Consider the following 18,459-nt stretch of genomic DNA (forward strand, 5'->3'; position numbering starts at 1 on the left):
ACCTAAAAAAGCAAACAAAGCGAGACACAAAATTTTCGTGTCAATACTATTCTTAGTCAAGGACCCAGGATGAGCGATTGACTGGGCGTTACTTAAGAAAGAATAAATGTTCGTATAAGTTACATTGTCAAATGTTTCACTTTTCAGTTCCCAGCTTTGAAGTGAAGCAATCCTGCTTCATTCTTCTCAGAACAGTTTCAGCTGTGAATGAACCTTAATTATACCGACTAGTAAACCGAAATAGCTTGCCCCAAAAGTTTACTTGCATTCTAGTAGCACATGGATGTAGATTGGTTCCATGCTAACGAGACTACTGTAGTTCACTCTAACTGAGACATAGCTGCGAGCAGCATCAGTGACGTTTTCTTGTTTTGCAAGACTTGCTATGGTGGATGCTCCGTACATGCACATGCAAAGACAGGCCACTACAGACAGAATGCATGCTAAATGTATGCAGCACAGTGTGCATGAGCCGCATAGCACTAAATGTATAATAGCCTTGATTTTATTTCACTGGCGGATGATGCCCCTCATAGCTGTACATTGAACAGGAAATGGAACAGTCACATGTGTTTTTTCATTATACAGTATAGACCACTTATAACGTAACCGCTTATAGCGCAGGACCCCTTTTCAGACTCCCTTTAATTTTCCCATAGCACTCCATGTATACACGTATCGCTTATAGTGCAGTTGCGGGAAACGAAACAACGGTTACTGTGCGGCTGCCTGCGAGTACGGAAGTCAGCGGAGACGGAGAATGCTCCCCTCAAACGGGCGCCCCAAGGAGTGCTCGAGGAAGAAAGAGAGACGAAGTGGAGGAGAAGAGCACGTGGTGCGAATGAACAGCCGGTGAGGCTGAAACCAGAATCTTGAGTGCGAGTTGTGAAATATCACGGCGCGCATAGCGAGCTAGGGCCACAAAACTGCCAAGGCCGGACAACGCTCGCTTCATGATAACGGCAGCAAACGAAACTTCAGGGAGCGGGCGGCGCCGGCACGGCACAGGGAAGGGCGTGCGCAGAGACCGTGGAATGCGAAGGAGGAGGGCGGCAGGGAAGCGGATTTCGCCTCGGCAACTCCGCCACTTCGGTGGTTCCCCTCGCCCTCCCTCGTACCTCCCTCACTTTCGACTGTCACCGTGTGCGCCCGCCGCCGTGCAGGCGCCGCCGCTACAGCCGGCCCGGCGCCAGCTCCCAGAAGTTTCATTTTCTGCCATTATCGGGAAGCGGGCGTTGGCTGGCCTGAGACAGCGCCGCTGCTTCCCTCTGCGCCGTAGCCACAGCGTGCAAGGTCAACACGTGACTGGAAAGTAGCGGAAGCATAAAGGAGAAAGAAGGGTTCACTGCCATTTTCTACGCGTGGCTACGGTAGCGTGGCTGAGACGTCGGCACGTAGACGCATGTTCCGGCGCAGCGCAGAATCGGCGACCTTGCCATTTGAGAGAGGGTGAAATTTCCGCTGCATTTTTTTCTTCCTTTTTTTTTGTTTTGTTCGCGCGCGACATTGAGGGGTCTGTAAGCTTTTACTCTATGGCGGTGCTGGCGCAATGCCGGTCGGAGGCGCTGCCGCGTGATTTGGTTCGAATTAACGAGATTCGACTGTAAATTGAATGCAAACATTCTAGCCGCATTTCTCGACTGTCGCATACGCGTGGCGGCTCGGTGCACATAATTTGCATATGTTCGGGCCTTGAAAATTGTTGCTTTGGTTATAGTGCGGTACTGCTTATGGTGTGGATATTCGCGACTCCGGCGACTTACCTTATAAGCGGTCTACACTGTAAAAAATTTGGCTCTAATTATACTCTAGTTATGCTCAAATGCTCCGAAAATCCCCAGAGCTATTGCAAACAAACACGATCCAGGCATTTCACTCGGCCACCATCACCATCATGCACGTACCCTGCTGGCAGCACCGGGCCGTTCATCCATGAGTGAAATGTGTTTGGTGACAAGAGTATTGAGCATGTTGAACACATCCTGGTCGCTGTCTGCACCGACGGCATCTGAATAAAAAGAGAGAAAAAAAGAGGAACAGGAACAGATGAGGTATGAGCAGGCTCAAATTCTGCTTCCTGGCTCTTGCATCCAATTGCATTTTTGCTCACGAATAACAACACTTCAAGGAGACTCTTCAAGTGAACTTAGTAGCTTTAATCCTTTACGGATGAGACATAAATACCAGAAAAAAAAAACATTGATGATTTTCTATCGAAATGGGCAACACACATTGGTATTGAGAAAAGATATTTTGTGGGAACTTTTTCAGCAACAAGGTGGGAACACCAGGCACAAAACTGGAAGTAGACTTCACCCCAAGCCACATGTGGCTTCGTTTGGAATTTGTAAAGACAGCTCTCATTATATATAAACCATAGGTGTACATTTAATTTACTTTACATTGTGTGTGTGTGTGACAGCACTGCAGTCAGATATGATGCATCGGTCTGTCTCCTGTGACTGTGCTTTCAAAAAATCGTAAGGTGCATGTCAAACATCCCTCTTCCTCGCCCTGTGTTCCAGCTCTAAACCAACAAATGATGCTTGCTGCCAGTGTTGATGATTGTATAGTGTTGGCCAAAGACATTTGGTCAGAAACTTTGTACTCAATGCCGAAACTTGTCAAGAAAAAAAAAATTGTTTCTGGTATGTTGCCTGCAGGCAACACTCAACTACAAAGGGTTAACTGATACAAAAAATTATACTTCGGTAATTGTACATCTTGCAACATGACGTGGCACCTTGCGAATACAATACTCCAGTTAACTTCAAGGCTGCGAGATTCTGCAAGATGTGCGATGAGTTGAATTTAGCTTCAGGGATACGGGAACCAAATTTTCTTTTTTGTGCTTGGCACACAGCCATTAAGCCATGTACGTACCCTGACCATTGTGCAAAGGGAACCATTAGAATGACTGACTTGTATGCTTCAGCCCAGCCTGGGTAAGAATTCGGCTTCGATTTCAACATTACTTACTTCATCCTTATCATTGGCACATATGGCATCAAAAGTGTGTATGGATAATAATTACCCTTTCGGGCAAGATATAGCTACTTTGCATTCATGCTTATTGATGAGTCCTGTGAGATTGATTTAAAATGAAATAAAAGTATAAATAAGGAATGGCTAACTGAAGAAGCATTATTGCAGTGTATGTACAACAAAGTCACGCTAACATAACCTAGACTGTGAATATTGATAGTAAACTTTTTGAAGAATTGCTGATTAAAAAAATTGCGCACAACCAAGTTTAATGGATGTCACATGTTGGCATGTTACCTACGCCTTGTAGATTGACTTCTACATAGTTTTGTGTCAACACATTTTCGGGGCATTCAAGAGTAGAAACTTGCTCGTGAAAAATAACATGTCAGAAGTTGCTCAAACTACAGACGCTCACTTTAAGATGTTCACCTAAGAAGATGCCTGGGGGGGTCAGTGTTGAAGATATCATAAATAATTTCTATAGGCATACAGTACTGAATGCGAAACTGTGCCACACTTTAAAGCTATGTTCCTCCTTTATGGCAAAACAGCACAGATGATGGGACATGTGAAAAACAGACAGGATAATGCGCTGTTTCGCCTTAATGTATGTAAACCAACAAGCCCAGCCAAGAACACTCATGTAATCTTCCATTCATTTACTAAGCAAAGTGTGAATGCTTTCTGGTGCCTAATATTTTCTAGCTAAAGAGACTCTAGCATGCATCAATGAAGCTCACACACTTTGCAAACTTATTTATGGAAATCTGAGCAGTTTTCCCGGTCTTATCGACACAGGCACTGTTTTATAAGTGCGGCCTCATACAGGTATATGACTATATAGTATATGGAAGAGCAATCCAGAGTGCATACTAGTCACTAGACTCGCATTAGCAGTTGATTAATTGGTGGCTGTAGTTCCTAAAGAATTTGCCATGTATGGTTGTGACAGCTCAGACTGACTCACTGAGATCACCGAGGTCACGCAGGTACAGGGCGGCACATCCAGGGCATCCCCCAGCACTGCTGTCCTTGATGATGTCACGCAGCACATCACTGTGGCGCTTGCTGGCAAAGAGGCTCACGGTGCTGATGCCTGTCTGGAACTTGAGCGACTTGGTGATCATTCTGCAAGAACAATCATTGGGGTGTAATTTACGATTGCACTCAGGCCAACTTGTGAGAATCCTTCTCAGTCATGGTTCAAGAAAATTGGTGGTACTTAAAAATATTTCTTTATTGATTGATTGGTTGTTTGGCTGAAGAACATTATCCTTCAATACAAAAGGAAGTGGAGCAAGAGCTAAAGGCACAAATGCTCCAGTCAGCAATTCGAGCGGAGAAAGTTCAGCTATGTACAGTGCAATTTCATATAATGGAATTGTAAATCTAGTCACCAGCTATAAAATATATGCAAAAGAACAACGTAAATCAAACAGTAATTGGATACACATTTTATAAGAGAGAGAAAGACGTTTATTAAATCATAAAAAAAAGAAAATTGTACATGTATGATACACATATTTTATGAATATAGACCAAACAGTGCATTCACACATACAAGGTAAATGACACGTCTTATTCGAAGAGTAGTTAGATACACATACTTTACAAATATAGAAGTAACAGTGCATTCACGCGCACAATGTAAATGCAATTTCACACATACATGCAGTAGCGCACCCAGGATCTCTGCCGGGGGGGGGGGGGGGAAGGGAGGGTAATTTTTATGGTGGTGGGGGGAGGAGAGCAAGCACTTTGCATAATATGCAATTGCCTTGCTTTAGCCAGAGGAATGCGACAGCAAATAAAATACCTGATAATTATAATAATATAACGACACCAAGGATGATGACGATGTTTATTTCTTCAGCGTTTTACTCAAAGTAATTTAAGAGAGAATGAATAAATACAAGACAGTGATAGAGCGGTTTTGTTAATCAGGAAAATTCCACCTCAAGCCACCTCCTGAATTATGATGACAATGTGAACAGAGCAGTGAAGGTACACGTTGGACTGGTGGGGCTTGACTCGTGGGGGGGGGGGGGGGTAACTCGGCCTCAGGGGGGGGGGTACAACACCCGAAACCCCACCCGTCAGTGCGCCACTTCATACATGCGATGCTCTTAGCTACGGAGCTTGAATTTACAAATTGATTCCTGATTACGATTCCAATGGAGGTGGAATGAAAAAAAAAACACTTATGTACTGAGCTTCAGGTGAATATTCTAGCTGGTCAAAATTATTCTGGAGACCTGTATAATGATGACCCTCATATAGCCCACCTATTATATCTACGCACATTAAATCAAGCCCGACTGCCAGGGGATCAAAAATTCTAAAAGAACACAGGGAGAGCAAGTTGTCTAGAAAAACATTCCATGCTGAGGAGTTAAGAGACATTAGAGCGAAGCTTGGCTGCTCCACTACCACGTGGCACAGCGTGAGCTTTATTGTTTCAAATTCTCGCAAGAAGCGCCATTAAGGATCATATGAGACCAATCACTGATCTTAGTCGGGCTCCAGAAAAAGGAAAACGAAAAAATGCTGTGCATTGCATTCAAATCAGTGAACTCACGTTCACCTTATTATGATGAGATTCATTGCCATTCACAAGGGTTTCGGGTTGGGTTTGTTGGTTGTTCATCGTTTACAAAGGAACAACAGTAGACGAAGACAAAGTGAGGCATCAAGAAGACACAGTGCTGTACTTTCAAGACACACAATCTTTCAACATTGACAACAGGACAATGCGCTAAGAAGCACAGTGTGTCTTCCTTGTGCTAAACTTTGTCTTCGTCTATTCCTATGTTGTTTTCTTGTAAGCCATTCATCAGAACGGCTTGCCCTTATTTAGCCTGTCTACTGCTTAAATGAATGCATCGGTTCATGAGCGAGCAGCAAGCATCATTTGTTGGTTTAGAGCAGGAACACAGGGCGAGGAAGAGAGGAAGGAATAACCTCCCCCCCCCCTTTTTTTTATGTGCTGTGTTGCACCTTAATATACTCTGCAGAGTTCCTGGAACATTCCATTTAACATCATGTGTAGTTTCTTTGTAAATTGTTCTTCTCTGCGCAACAATGCATCCAAATTTGTATGGTTTCTACAGACTTTCATACTTCAAACTTCACAGGCACTTTGTCACAGGTTTTCAGCTGCAAAAAACAGTACAGCTCATGAGGAATAGCTAGCTGTAAGGAATATGCTTTCTCTGGATATATTTTTAATGATCGTCTCTGTGATTCATTATTCACAAAAAATGGTGCATTTCCATAAATAGTGCGCCCGTTTCCAGATCACAGCTACTAGAGGCACTGCATAGTTATAATTCTTGGTGCATATTGTACGTAGCACTTGTATGCTTTCCCTAACACCAAGATAAATGTTCAACTTGTGCAATGGAAAAATAGGGAAAATTATGCTCACGCAAGGATTTCACTTTGCAGTTCCCTCTTTTCTTCGTTGTCGATGACATCTGTCGAAGTGTCCAGCACAACTAGCAAATCCGTAGGTGTTTCACATTCGGCTGAATTTGAAGGACAAGAAACATAAAATTGTCAAGGAAAAGCTCTGCGCAGGTCTAATCACAGATAATTACGAAACGTCACATCGTGTGCACAAAAATCTCAAGAAAGCTGACGCCTCTGAGCAGCATAAAGGAGAGCATATGTATAAGCTAAGTACATAAGTACACATAAAAAAGCATAAGTACACATAAAAAAAGAGAGCGGTAGATTTTTTAGATAAGTACACATAAACAAAGAGAGCAGTAGATATGTACAACAAAGTATTTCATAGTTTCTCGTCTTCATGAGGTACCCACCTCCATTTAAAATTCTCCAAATACAGGATTTTCCTGTTATACTGCAGTGAGGCCAGAGGCATTTGTTTCTCAGCCAGTATATATGAGAGGTTACTGACAATCGAAATGTAGCTTTGTTGCTGTTTTGACAGCGAAGCTATTCTGTAGAAATTGGCAGTAATGTGCTTGACATATAAAGTACGTGCTTGAGCAGATTGCTGCTACTATGTTACAGTTTTGTCTGATTACATGTCTGGCTTATTGGGTGCTTGCCCTTTTGCATGTAACAAGAACATATGTATGTCATGCAAACTAAGTACATTCACATACTTACGCTCATTTTCGTTTATACTAGCAGGGCACGCATCACTGTGCTGGGAATCTGTGGATGGAGGAAAAAGAGCAATGTGTGACAATTTGAGGTGCAATTTTAACATACATTGACTGAATGTAGCTATCTTGACTACTTCCATTGTTTGACACATCACGAAAAAGTATGACTGGCTTGTAGCAAAATGCATGTACTAGTTTGTATAACGACCCTAAAAAATGGCACCTACTGGCCAGCACAACAATTTGCTATGACAGCAGTTAAAGGATCAGGAATGTGTTAGCTGTGAACATTTGTGTAAATAAATTTCTCTATCTCTAGGCTTGCTGCGCTCGTCCTCCCTATCACGTCAGTGCCGTCATCACCACAATGTTGTCAGGTCACAATTTTATCCTTACCACTCTTACCGCAGTAGAGCGGCAAGTTGGGCTAGTTGGTGGATGTTTGGATGTTCATATTCTAAAAAGGGGGATGTAGCACAGTATCCCACTCTTACCATATAGTGAAGAAAGTCACTGATCTCCCACTGAGTTATTGTGTACCAGTTGCATGCCACTGAGCGGGGCACTCTGAGCATTACCCACTAAGCTATTGTGTACCAGCTGCATGCTTGCCAATGTGTGTGGTGTTTTGTGTGCCACATAGACTGTGGGATAGGTGGCATCTATGTATGCAAGGGTGCTCAAGACATTTGAGGACATGTCTGAATGCTACTGCCCTATAGGCAGTAGCATTCTCAGTCTGTCGAGATGCTTAACTTTGTCTTCACCGACCTTTCTGCCACCTATCTCTCACATTTATTTCGTGGTAGCAGCTTCCAGTCTGACAAAGGAGATGAAGCACTGCATGCAGTCTTAGTTGCTTTGCACACTGGTCACAGTGACTTGGAGATCACCACCTTCTCGAACGTGGCGAAATACCTTGTTTTAATTCAGAGTGAGACAAGAGCTCATGGTCAATTGTCATTTGTGACAATGAGAAATAATCACTGCCAGGGGTGAGACGCATTTCAGGTGGTTGAGTTTCTCCTGCAGGTGGAGGCCATCATGAGTGAGAACCTTGAAAAGCCAGTGATGGTCATTGTGGAGCAGCTTCAGGTGTTAGAGTTAACAGTTAGGCTTTCAGTACATGCGGTACATAATTAGGCGCACCACTGTGCAGTTGTTTTTGAAGGGGATAGCGTATTGCCATATTGCTTGATGAGCAAGCAATATGGTGTTATTAGCTGTGAGAGCCTTATATACTGTTGCAGTAAATGGGCCCAGAGCTGGAGGACTCACTTAAGTGTGCTGATATTTAAATTACACGCATAGTGACTATATTCACTTTTGTGACAGTGGTTGTCCTTGAAATGCTTATAGGTGACATTATTTGGAACTTCAGATCAAGTGTTGGAGAATTTCACTCAATGATCAGCTGAAACATCCTCAATTTATTATAGTGGTGCATGGATGCATAGCGAGTTACATGTCATGAGGAAGTGGTCACTTGTGTTACACACACGTATCACGTAGTACTTTCATTACTGTACGGGTGAATGCAAGCCACAGATGCCAGACTATAGCTAGCAATGGCATATCTTCATGTGGGCAGGCATTATAGCAGCCTGGATCGAGACTCCCCAATTTCTTTTGATATAGCATTTCTTTTAAACTCCAATGTACATTAGGCTCAATATTTTATGCACAATTTCACTTGGAAAATTGGCCTGATTGCGGTTCCACATTGCGTGCAAGCAGTTCAGGCTGAGTTGTGATGAGGCAGTTTTCATATGTTTGTGCCAGATTAAGCAAGGTGGCACTGTCTCATGCTTTTTGGTGGCCATTCTCTCTTCAGCCAGCTTGACATCAGCATGCAGCTGCAAGCACGAGGGTCAATAAACGGAGGTGCTGGTGTATTGCTTAACAGCAAGGCACAACTGAGGCTAAAATAATTTATTCATAGATATTGCTGCATAAATAAAGATGCCCATGCGTCTTTCAATGCTTGGTGCATCTAAGCGAAGGATTTGGACCGTCACATCCTCACAGTTCCAGCTAATGTTGCCATTTATTTATAGGATTGCTTTTACTACTATATACAAGGGAACAATGACAATTTTATGAATTTATTTTTACTTCAATGTAATTCAAATAGCAATAAAGAAACGAAGAACAAAATTCAGAGCCCTTCCCCTGTCGAGGAAATGGGGATAAGCGAAGCTTGGTGGCAAGACGATGCTGCCACAGGCGTACCAGTTCGTTTGCTCTAAACTCAGGGTCGGCGCCTCATTGCTGAAGTTTGGCCTCAACTTCGCACTCCCGCAACTCGGGGTCCGCAGCTCTTCACTGGCGTTTCGCCTGGGCTTCAGAAGCCCTCATGCTAAAATCGGCACGTTGACGACAAGCCCTTTCCCGAGCGAGTTTGCGGCGCCGGTGCTCAAATGCAGCCTGCTCCTCGGAGGAACAAAACACCACGACAGCCTTAATTCCCATCCGCTCGCCGGAACTGATCTGATGAGGTGAGGGGGAAGCCCGGCGGAGCGTGCGCCAACCCCTTTCCTTCCCTTTTCCTCCCCGCGACACACCAAACGACCCTGACTAGGTCGCGCTCGTCACATGATCCGGCGCTGGCGCAGCTTTCCCCACACATGCTCTTTCTTTCGTTCTGTCCTTTCTTTCCTTCTTTCTTGTCCCTGGCTGATACCCGCTTTGCTTCCTTCTTTCTTTCTTTCTTTATTTGTTGTCCCTGGCTCATACCCGCATATCTCTTGCTCATAGCCGCATATCCATTGCGGGTATGCGCCACACGTGAGTTTTTGCATGACTACGCCGCCACCGAAATCTGTAAAGCAATACAAGCTTTGCTTGAAAAAAATGAAATCACGCTGCTCACCCCTGTCATCCCCAAGCTTGCTCAGGAAAATGTTCCAGGTATCTGACACGCGCTCCTTGGCCTTTGATTCCTTGTTCTCGATGCCCGTGATGAGACCCGAATAGGCCAGTGTTATGGCAAAGTTGTCGATCTGCTCCCGCAGTTCACGGGTGTTAACTTTGTTGAAGAGTTCGCGACGTTTGCAGTGGGTCATGATCTGCGAGGCTCCAGTGGCTATGCCCTTGGGCCCGTAGTACAGCCGCAGCACAGTGCTCAGGTTCCAGGTCCGCATTTCCGGGAACTCAATCAGTGCCTTGCCCAAGATGAGGCCTGTGCAGAGTTCATGGGATGCACACATATTCAGTGTCATCTGGCTCAAATTGGATAGATGAATGGATGATTTATTACACGTACAGATGTAAGATTGGTAGTGAGGAGGAAATACTGACATGACACACATGTTCACACAAAAATTGACAAGTGTCCATGTCAGCATCTTGTAGGAGATGTAGTAGTTGGTGCAACACCTCTTGCTGCAGGTCGTTTGACCCCTGAGGCAGCAGCAGGCTGTGCAGATAACTGTGCTGAATGTTTAAAAACATAAGCGGTAATGTGCACTTAACAAACTAACTTTCACCCTGCCTTATCTGTCATACCTGCAGCATCCGAAAGGTGAGTCATTGTCATAAACAACGTAATTACTTCCGAGTTCAAATATAAAAAGAAGAAATCACACAAAATTAAATAAAATTAGAAGTGCGCAAGAAAGGCACTGATAATACTATTGGCTATTGCATTTCTGACACAGCTGTCAGCTTGAGGAAGGGTGAAGCAAAATTGTTGGAAAGGCTAAAGTGACAAGGTCCTAAGCTTAGTCCTGATTAAGAACAATATGAGTTTTTTTTTTATTTTTTATTTTGAGCACCCCTCGTGACATTTCTTTTTGCACATGTGCAGACCATCAACTCTCCTTTCACCTTTTCCTGAAATGTATCACTTGTTAAAGATTTCTTTGTTGTTCGATCTTGTTCGTGACTCTTTTTTTTTGCTCTCTCTTATGTTGATTCTATACATCATGAACCAGCTCGTCCAACTACAAGTTTTCTAAGAAATCGCACAGCAAGTTAACTGTTCTAACAGAAATTAGAGAAATAGTTGAGTGCATCAGCTTGACTTCAATATAGTAAAGGTAGTGAAATAATACATGTGGTGTGTTTGATATATTTAACAAAATTTAAACAAATGTAATATACCTTTCAAAAGTATGTTTGTAGGCTTCTAAGGTTTGCAAACAGTTTCTCTATATTTGCGTGAGATTTCCTGCAAGTTTTTTTAAGAGACACTAAAGAGGAACATTAGGCTACACTGAATTAGTAAATTGCGTCCCTGCAATTGTGACATGGGCAGCCTTACCATTCGGAAAGGCTGGCACTACTACCATAATGCACAACCTAGCAAGTTTCCGGAGCATTTCGATCCTGTGCCAAAACACCCTGTATGACAAAATAGCACTGGTAACCTATGGCACCACACTGCAAATTAAAAAAAAGTTAAGCTAGGCCTTTTTTCTTTTCATTCCTAATCAACCATCGATATTCTAGTCAAATAAGTGAAAATATGCTTCTAATAAAATACTTTACCAGCATACATTGATTTAACATTTCTCTTGGTGTTCTTTTAAGATTTGCACTTTGTTTCTTTAATGGTTTTGGAGAAGGATCTGTTAACAGCTATCAGTGTCTATGCTGTGTGGCCAAACAAGGGCATGTTTGCGTTTTCCTCCTTAGTGGATCGTCGAGCCGAGTGCCATCAGCAGAAATAAGCACTTACCATCGATGGCGCCAGTGATTTGGGCCAGCGTGCATGATGTGTTTGTGTCCCCATCCAGCTTGTATTCGAGGAAGCAGCCGTTCTCGAGCCACTTGCCCTGCAGTCCCATCGACTTTCTCAGCTGTGATGGTGACAACATAAGCGAGGTGCTGGCCAGTAGTGCTGTGGAAGGTGGAGAGGGACATCTTGTCTAATGCAGATAAAACTAATACAGATTGTACAAACTGAAAGGAAACTGAAAGGAAACTCAAAGGACTTTTTGTTAACTTATACCCACAGATGCGAAAACTTCATTTTGCAGTGGCATAAATATTGCCTGCATATAGCGTTCAAAAAGACAATAATGAAATCTCCTGAGCTAGGCACGAGCACCAGTGCCAAGCTTCCAACCCGCTGCCTCAGGGTTCATCCACCGATCTGGCCAGAATCCTCCGTCCTAAACGACGTCTGCTGCAGTGCTCAAATAAAATGAGCAGTATTCACTTCAAGTGGTTACCCAAACGTGATTTGAAAATGCAACCTTCTGAACAATCTATGAAGGCATAAGGGAAACTGTGTCCCACATGCTTATTAAACTGCTCTTTGAATAGAACAGACAACCAGTCAGTGCACTGTAAGTGCTGCTGCTGAAATGCCCGGATCTTCTCACATGTCTTGCTGTTTTGAGCATGCGGAGCATAGGGAGGTGCAACTTTGATGCCGTCAATGTGGTGGTGATGGCTTGCCATAGTTTCATTGACTCTGACTAGGTACGTTGTCTTTCCATCAAATAATTTCTTTTTCTAATAGGGCGCACTATCTCCTCATCGTGTGCATATGGTGAACCAAATGAAGACATTTTGCACATGCTGTTAACTTACCCACTTTATGCCCAGCTTAGCTGTGAACAAATAGAGCACTGGGGAATCATGTGCTTTTTTTTTTCCCCCATTATTGTGGCCTTCTCCAGACATTGCTAGGAGGGAATTATGTTCTGTGCAAATTCTTTATTGCGATAGCAATTATATGGACACTCCAGGAGCCTTTCTGTCGTCGCCGTGATGAGTGAGTGCAAGCGTGCGAGGGTGTGTCAACGATGGTGGCTCAATCTCGCTCATGCAAGGGAGGAAAGCGGGGAGGAATCGCACCATCTTCCGTCGCGCGCAAGCCTCTGAGGCGAGGGGAGGGAGGGGGGACGTTCTATTCCGGCAGCAGCTGCTTATGAAGTGACCGCGCACGCTCTATCTTGAAAGCGATCTGCGATGGGGACATTGCACTGAGTGCTGATAGCTTCATGTGCACTGTGTTCTCGCCGCTTAGTTTGCAATAAAGCGAGAGGCAACACGAAGGTAAATTCGCTTGCTGCCTCTGCTGCACTTTCTCACTCCAGCGTTTTGACAGCGAGTGCGCGCGGTCATCGAGGGAGATATGTTCATATTTGTGCATGTGCGCAGACACCATGTTTGCTAATTTAGTTAGTAAGCGAATGTTTACAAGTTTATACGGCCGATAAAACTACTATCCTCACTTCATTAGGCTGTCTACTAATTTGCTATTGGAATCGATGCTTTGCCTTTTGGGTGAAAGTGCGATTTTTTTTGTGTGCTTTGCCATTTCTTTATTTTTAATTCTTTTTTCTCCTTCAGTAGGATTGTTTTTAACAGCAGAGCTGTTTAAGCTGGGAGTAATGTGTCTGCTGAATCCAAAAATGTGAGCCAATCCTGGCGGTAGTGCAGAAAGTGTCCAAGTGCAATGGCACACACCCCTGTGAACTAGCGAAGCTGAGCCTGCCTAAGTCTAGCTAAGTATGGTTGGGACTACTTAAGTTTAGTCAGTCATCGATAACCAAGCGATAGCCAATCAATAGCTCATCCAGAAAATGCTGAGGATGACTTGGTAGTGCTTAGCCTAGCCCAAATACGTGGCCACTACCTTGCGATAGCCAATAGATAGCCACTCAATAGCAAATTGATAATCGATCAATAATCAATAAAATCCAGAGAATGCTGGGGTTGACTTCGTAGTGCTTAGCCTAGCCCAAAAGCCAGAACTAGCTAGGTGCCCATCAGCTCCGCTGTCTCTTTAGCATTGTGCCTCCAGTGCAAGCTACGCTAATTTTTTAATCTTATTTTATGTAACATTCATTCTACTGCCTCAGCCTATATAGAAGGGAACTGATGTAGCAGAAAGTGAGGGTTTCCAAGCCCTCCATGGTGAAACTAAATGCAAGCATGATAATGCAAACTGGAAGGGCTAGAAGGTAAATTTTATTTTCAATGTTTGGTGCTGTATATGATATACTGAGGTGATAAATGCAATCATAGAGGCTTTGTTTTGAAGCCATAGTGCTCTTAAGCACATGGGAGCTGTAATAGGATCAGAGCGTGTGCTGGTGTCGTCATTTCACGGCGTAGTGCGTACTCTCACTTGGCCGTCGAATGTGTTCTCTCATTCCCGATGTCCCCACCGAGGGCGTGGTGCAAAAACATGGAAGAAGGAAAATATAAGGAGGGGCCCTGACGTCACTCTTTCTAAAGAAAAGTGACACCAGAAGGCGGCGTTACTCAACCACCATGTCTAAAGCATGTCGGGCCAGATTATCCTCTCTTGTTTACATTTCTCGCGAAACCACACCGTGCTCCACGCTACCGGGCTGCTCGGATGCGCTCGCTCCGCAGCGATTCTAAACCGAAGGATGCAATCGCAATGTGTCATCGCATTACCGTTGCCGAAATCATGTTGAAAGAAGTTAATAATGAACTTCACAAATTGGACCGTGAGGTTGAATCTACTGCTTTTACCAGCTTTTATGAAAATAAAGATGCTTTATCAGCCCAGACAAATGAACTATTCTCATCAACCACAGGTACTGGCCGCTGCCCAGTCCTTGCACCCTTTTAAAAAGGTCACCTTAATCGCACACTTCTCAGACGGACTTGCGAGCTAGACGACCGGGGATACGAAACAATTCTACGCACTCTCACTGCACTGCAAGAAGGTGCTAAAGATGCGTGCGACACACCGACCCATTTGTAACCCATCTGTGGTTTATGAGCACAAACACGTGTGCTCGATGTGGCTTGAGGAATCGTCCTGCTTTATTGAACAAATTTCGGGTGGCCGCGCATCACTACCACAGCGCGCTGGCGAGCAAATATAGAAGGGAATATGCCTTTTGTAGGCATATTCGAGGAGGCAGAGAATATCATTTTTGACTCCGCATTTAGATACACTGCCTGCGGCCTGAGGTGCATTCTTCCCACGGTAAGTGAATTAAGCTTCATGGAACCAAAGCTTTGTGGTAGCCGGCGCATGGTGCTGAACAGTATACACACACATAGACCCGGCCTGCAGGTGCGACTGTCCATCTACTGCGAGAAACAAGCAACAGTTGAGCAACACGTGTTCTAATTTCCACAAAAGCAAGTTGTTACTGAACATGAGAGATCTAAAGCCAAGATTATGCATTCTTGCAATAACGTTCTGTAGACGTGCCACAAATGCATCATTCATTGTCAAAAGGAGGAGTATTGCACGACTGTCACTGACCTGCAAGGCGTTCATCGTACATATTCTGAAACACCGCGGTTTCGGTCTGCAATGGCACGTCAGCATGATTCCGCTGAAGAGGGCAAAATTTCCTGCAGATATTTCGGCAGAGTTCTGTCTTTCGGCCGTGGCCATTGCCATGGCGCGGTACATTGCGTACAGCATTGCATGCGCGTTCATTTCAGCGTTTTAGTTCCTCCAGTCCCACCTGCTACAGCAACATTACAGAGAGCAGGGTCCAGATAACACAGCGCAACAAAACACGGAGACTAACAGTGATGAACAACACAGTAAAGCTACGGAGCAACACGTGTGAGCGCACACAACCATAACAAAGCCGCCATTGTGGCCCGAGAACATGGCCGCTGCAGGGAAAGAAATACCACGTGACTTCCTCCGTACTTTTCTCCTAGCACGCGGAGGAGGTAGGGCCTCTCCTCAGTTTTTGCCTTCCTCCATGTGCAAAAATGACTTTCCTGAAGGAAACTACACAAAATACGCCTAGTAATGTTCTTAACGCCATTTCTTAAATGTTTTCTCCCTAAATAATTTTCTTTCTTGCATTACGATTGGCAAGCAGACTTAACCGTTTCACTGCAGCTATCGTCATCGCGATGTTTAATGTCATTTAGTATGTGCATGTAGCAACAAACGAAATCTAATGGTATTAAGAAAATTAAGGCCTTACACTTTTAACCTCACCCGTGTGGCACAAGTATAAATATAGTTCATTTTCATTCGGTTGAGAAAGTCTTTGATTTTCTAAAAGTTTATTCCCTAAATGTTAATTGTTGTAGTTATTCATCCCCTGAGTGCGAGAATCGCTATACATTACCATCAGTGGCGTAGCCAGAAATTTTGTTCGGGGGGGGCTCAGGTTGCAGCGTGGCCTCCTCCTTATAGAATTTGTCGTGGGATCAAATGCATGAATAATAACTGCATTGCCAATTTCAAATTTCATTGTATATTAGATGCTGCAAACGAATTATTGAACGCTATGCACTGTCCATTAAAATATGTATGTTTTCATAAAAAAATATTCATATGCCCCGAAAATTGTGGCAGAAATAACTGATATCAATGCTTCCGTGTGTTTTTTGTCTAATTAATAAGTAAAGAAAACATCACATGAACTTTAGAACTATTGACCCTTTTCGCGGAGCAGTTTGTTTTAGAGAAACGAGATGGCGCTCACGGCGGCGCGCCATACCTCTCCTCAGCGACCGCGCACGAATACGAAACCATTACCGCTTCTACCTTGCTTCTGTGCGATCAGCTGTCGGAAATGCAACTGAGTTTTCGCTAACAAACTGTGCTCCAATCATGCTAGATTGAATAATGTAATGTGAAAGATGTGTGCAGTAGTTGGCTGCAAAAATAGTGACTGGCATGTTAAGGAATAGAATGAATCTGTGTGGCGAAGTTCGCGGACAGCTGCAGCAACTGTCCGAACGTGTTACCGGCACTTCGTGATGTACGGCTTTCCTCGAGGATACAGAAATTTGCCCATCCGCCCTCCTTGTATCGCTAACCTTCAAAGAAAGGGCTTCATCCCCAGAACGTCGGCAAGAGTGAGTACCACTCGTTAAACAATGACAAAGAGAGTAGCGCTGCTTCCTGTCATACTAGTAAGTTTCGCGCACGTTATCACACATCTGTCCAAATGGCAGGAAAACTTACGCCCGCCCTATCGCCGACGTATCAAGAATAAGTGATAGGACTTGTTCGCATACTTGAATATATTCAGTGCGCATACTTGAATATATGCGCACTGTATACACACAATAAATGACGGACTACACCCATGGCGCACCAATGGGGGAAGCTGAGTGTTTCGTGACGGTCCACAAGAGTAAGCAAGTTACTAGCTGTAATATATATTTGCTACAAGGTATTACAATGTACAAAACAGCTACGTTTCAAGCCTTGTGCGCAGCAAGAACAAATCTATCGGATTCGGAACTGAGCACACCCGTGAGCGATTAGGCAGAAAATAATCAGATAGTGGCCGCACCGAGGAACTTCACTGAGTCAGAAACTGACAAGCTATGCTTAAAAATATTTGCCGAATAAAGAACAAAGAGCAAAACACACTAATCCTGACTGAATTCATAATCGCAAAGCCTGTAATGCATATTTAGCCCAGCTTTTAGAAGAAGCACCATATACACTGCTTGCGCCGTTTAGACATAGCTTAATCAGCTCCGAAAGCGCTTTTGCATGTTCTCTGAAGCTGCAGGTGATCAAAGCTTCGTGTCGTCCACCTAGTCACCGTCTACGATATCTCCGAAAACAGAGGTTTTCTAAGCCGCGCCGTCGTCATACACTTCCATTGTAAACAAGGAGGCAACGGAGGCAGTTGAGGCAAGCAATGGACGCGTCATCACGTGATCAAATATGGCAATGCCCACGGGATTGCCGCGAAACGGGTCAATATCAGTTCAAAACCAGCAAAGCAGTGCATGCAGCTTATATGAAAAACGTAAAGGCCATGAAATGAATAAGTTGAGGACAAATATTTTGATGAATCTTTGTCATTCAAGAACCTTGTTTACATTTTTCTACATATGCAACGGCCAGGAAGAAACCTCAATGATGCTATCCCTCGTTGCAATCGATTGCGCAGGAGCAGCTGTAATTCGTCGTGTATTGTAATTACACTGAGATAATACTCGCAGCAGTGAGTACAAATAAAAAGTGGGAGTTCTGCAAAATATATATTAGAAATGCGAAGATAGAATGGAATATAGAAATGCGAAGACACAACTCGCTAAAGCGCAAAAAAAGAGTCGCTGGAAACTAAGTTCACTGCTTGATTACACAAAACCTCGCAATAAGATATTTAAGAATACGTCCGAGTCTCCAATAAATCTACGTATTTAAGCAAACGTCAGTGTATATAATGCGTCAAATAAGACAAATAAACATGTTGCTCAGTCACAGATAGTAAGCTTTGCGCACAGAAAGACAGATGATCTAGGCAAGAACATAACTATGATCGCAGAAATCGTGATATGTACTTGGGCCATGCAGTGGTCGCGACAGCGCCATGTGGGTAGAATAATAGAGGAATAATGCATAAATCAGTACGAAAATGTGTAATTTAACTGCCTGCACAACGACAAC

At 43.8% G+C, this 18,459-nt stretch overlaps 1 protein-coding gene across 1 annotated transcript in view; it reads right to left on the reverse strand.

The window, feature by feature from the left end:
- LOC119441739 (uncharacterized) overlaps nt 1-18,459 on the reverse strand; it is an 81,368-nt gene that overhangs the window by 19,845 nt on the left and 43,064 nt on the right. Inside the window, exons 6-11 of the mRNA XM_037706350.2 lie at nt 11,806-11,967; nt 9,997-10,305; nt 7,126-7,173; nt 6,416-6,515; nt 3,956-4,116; nt 1,905-2,008 (exon numbers count right to left, since the gene is read on the reverse strand). Of these exons, the coding sequence (XP_037562278.1) occupies nt 1,905-2,008; nt 3,956-4,116; nt 6,416-6,515; nt 7,126-7,173; nt 9,997-10,305; nt 11,806-11,967 (884 nt within the window). The remainder of the gene's footprint in view (nt 1-1,904; nt 2,009-3,955; nt 4,117-6,415; nt 6,516-7,125; nt 7,174-9,996; nt 10,306-11,805; nt 11,968-18,459) is intronic.

Source organism: Dermacentor silvarum, chromosome 2 (genome assembly GCF_013339745.2).
Source record: "Dermacentor silvarum isolate Dsil-2018 chromosome 2, BIME_Dsil_1.4, whole genome shotgun sequence".
In the NCBI taxonomy this organism is placed as follows: Eukaryota; Metazoa; Arthropoda; class Arachnida; order Ixodida; family Ixodidae; genus Dermacentor; species Dermacentor silvarum.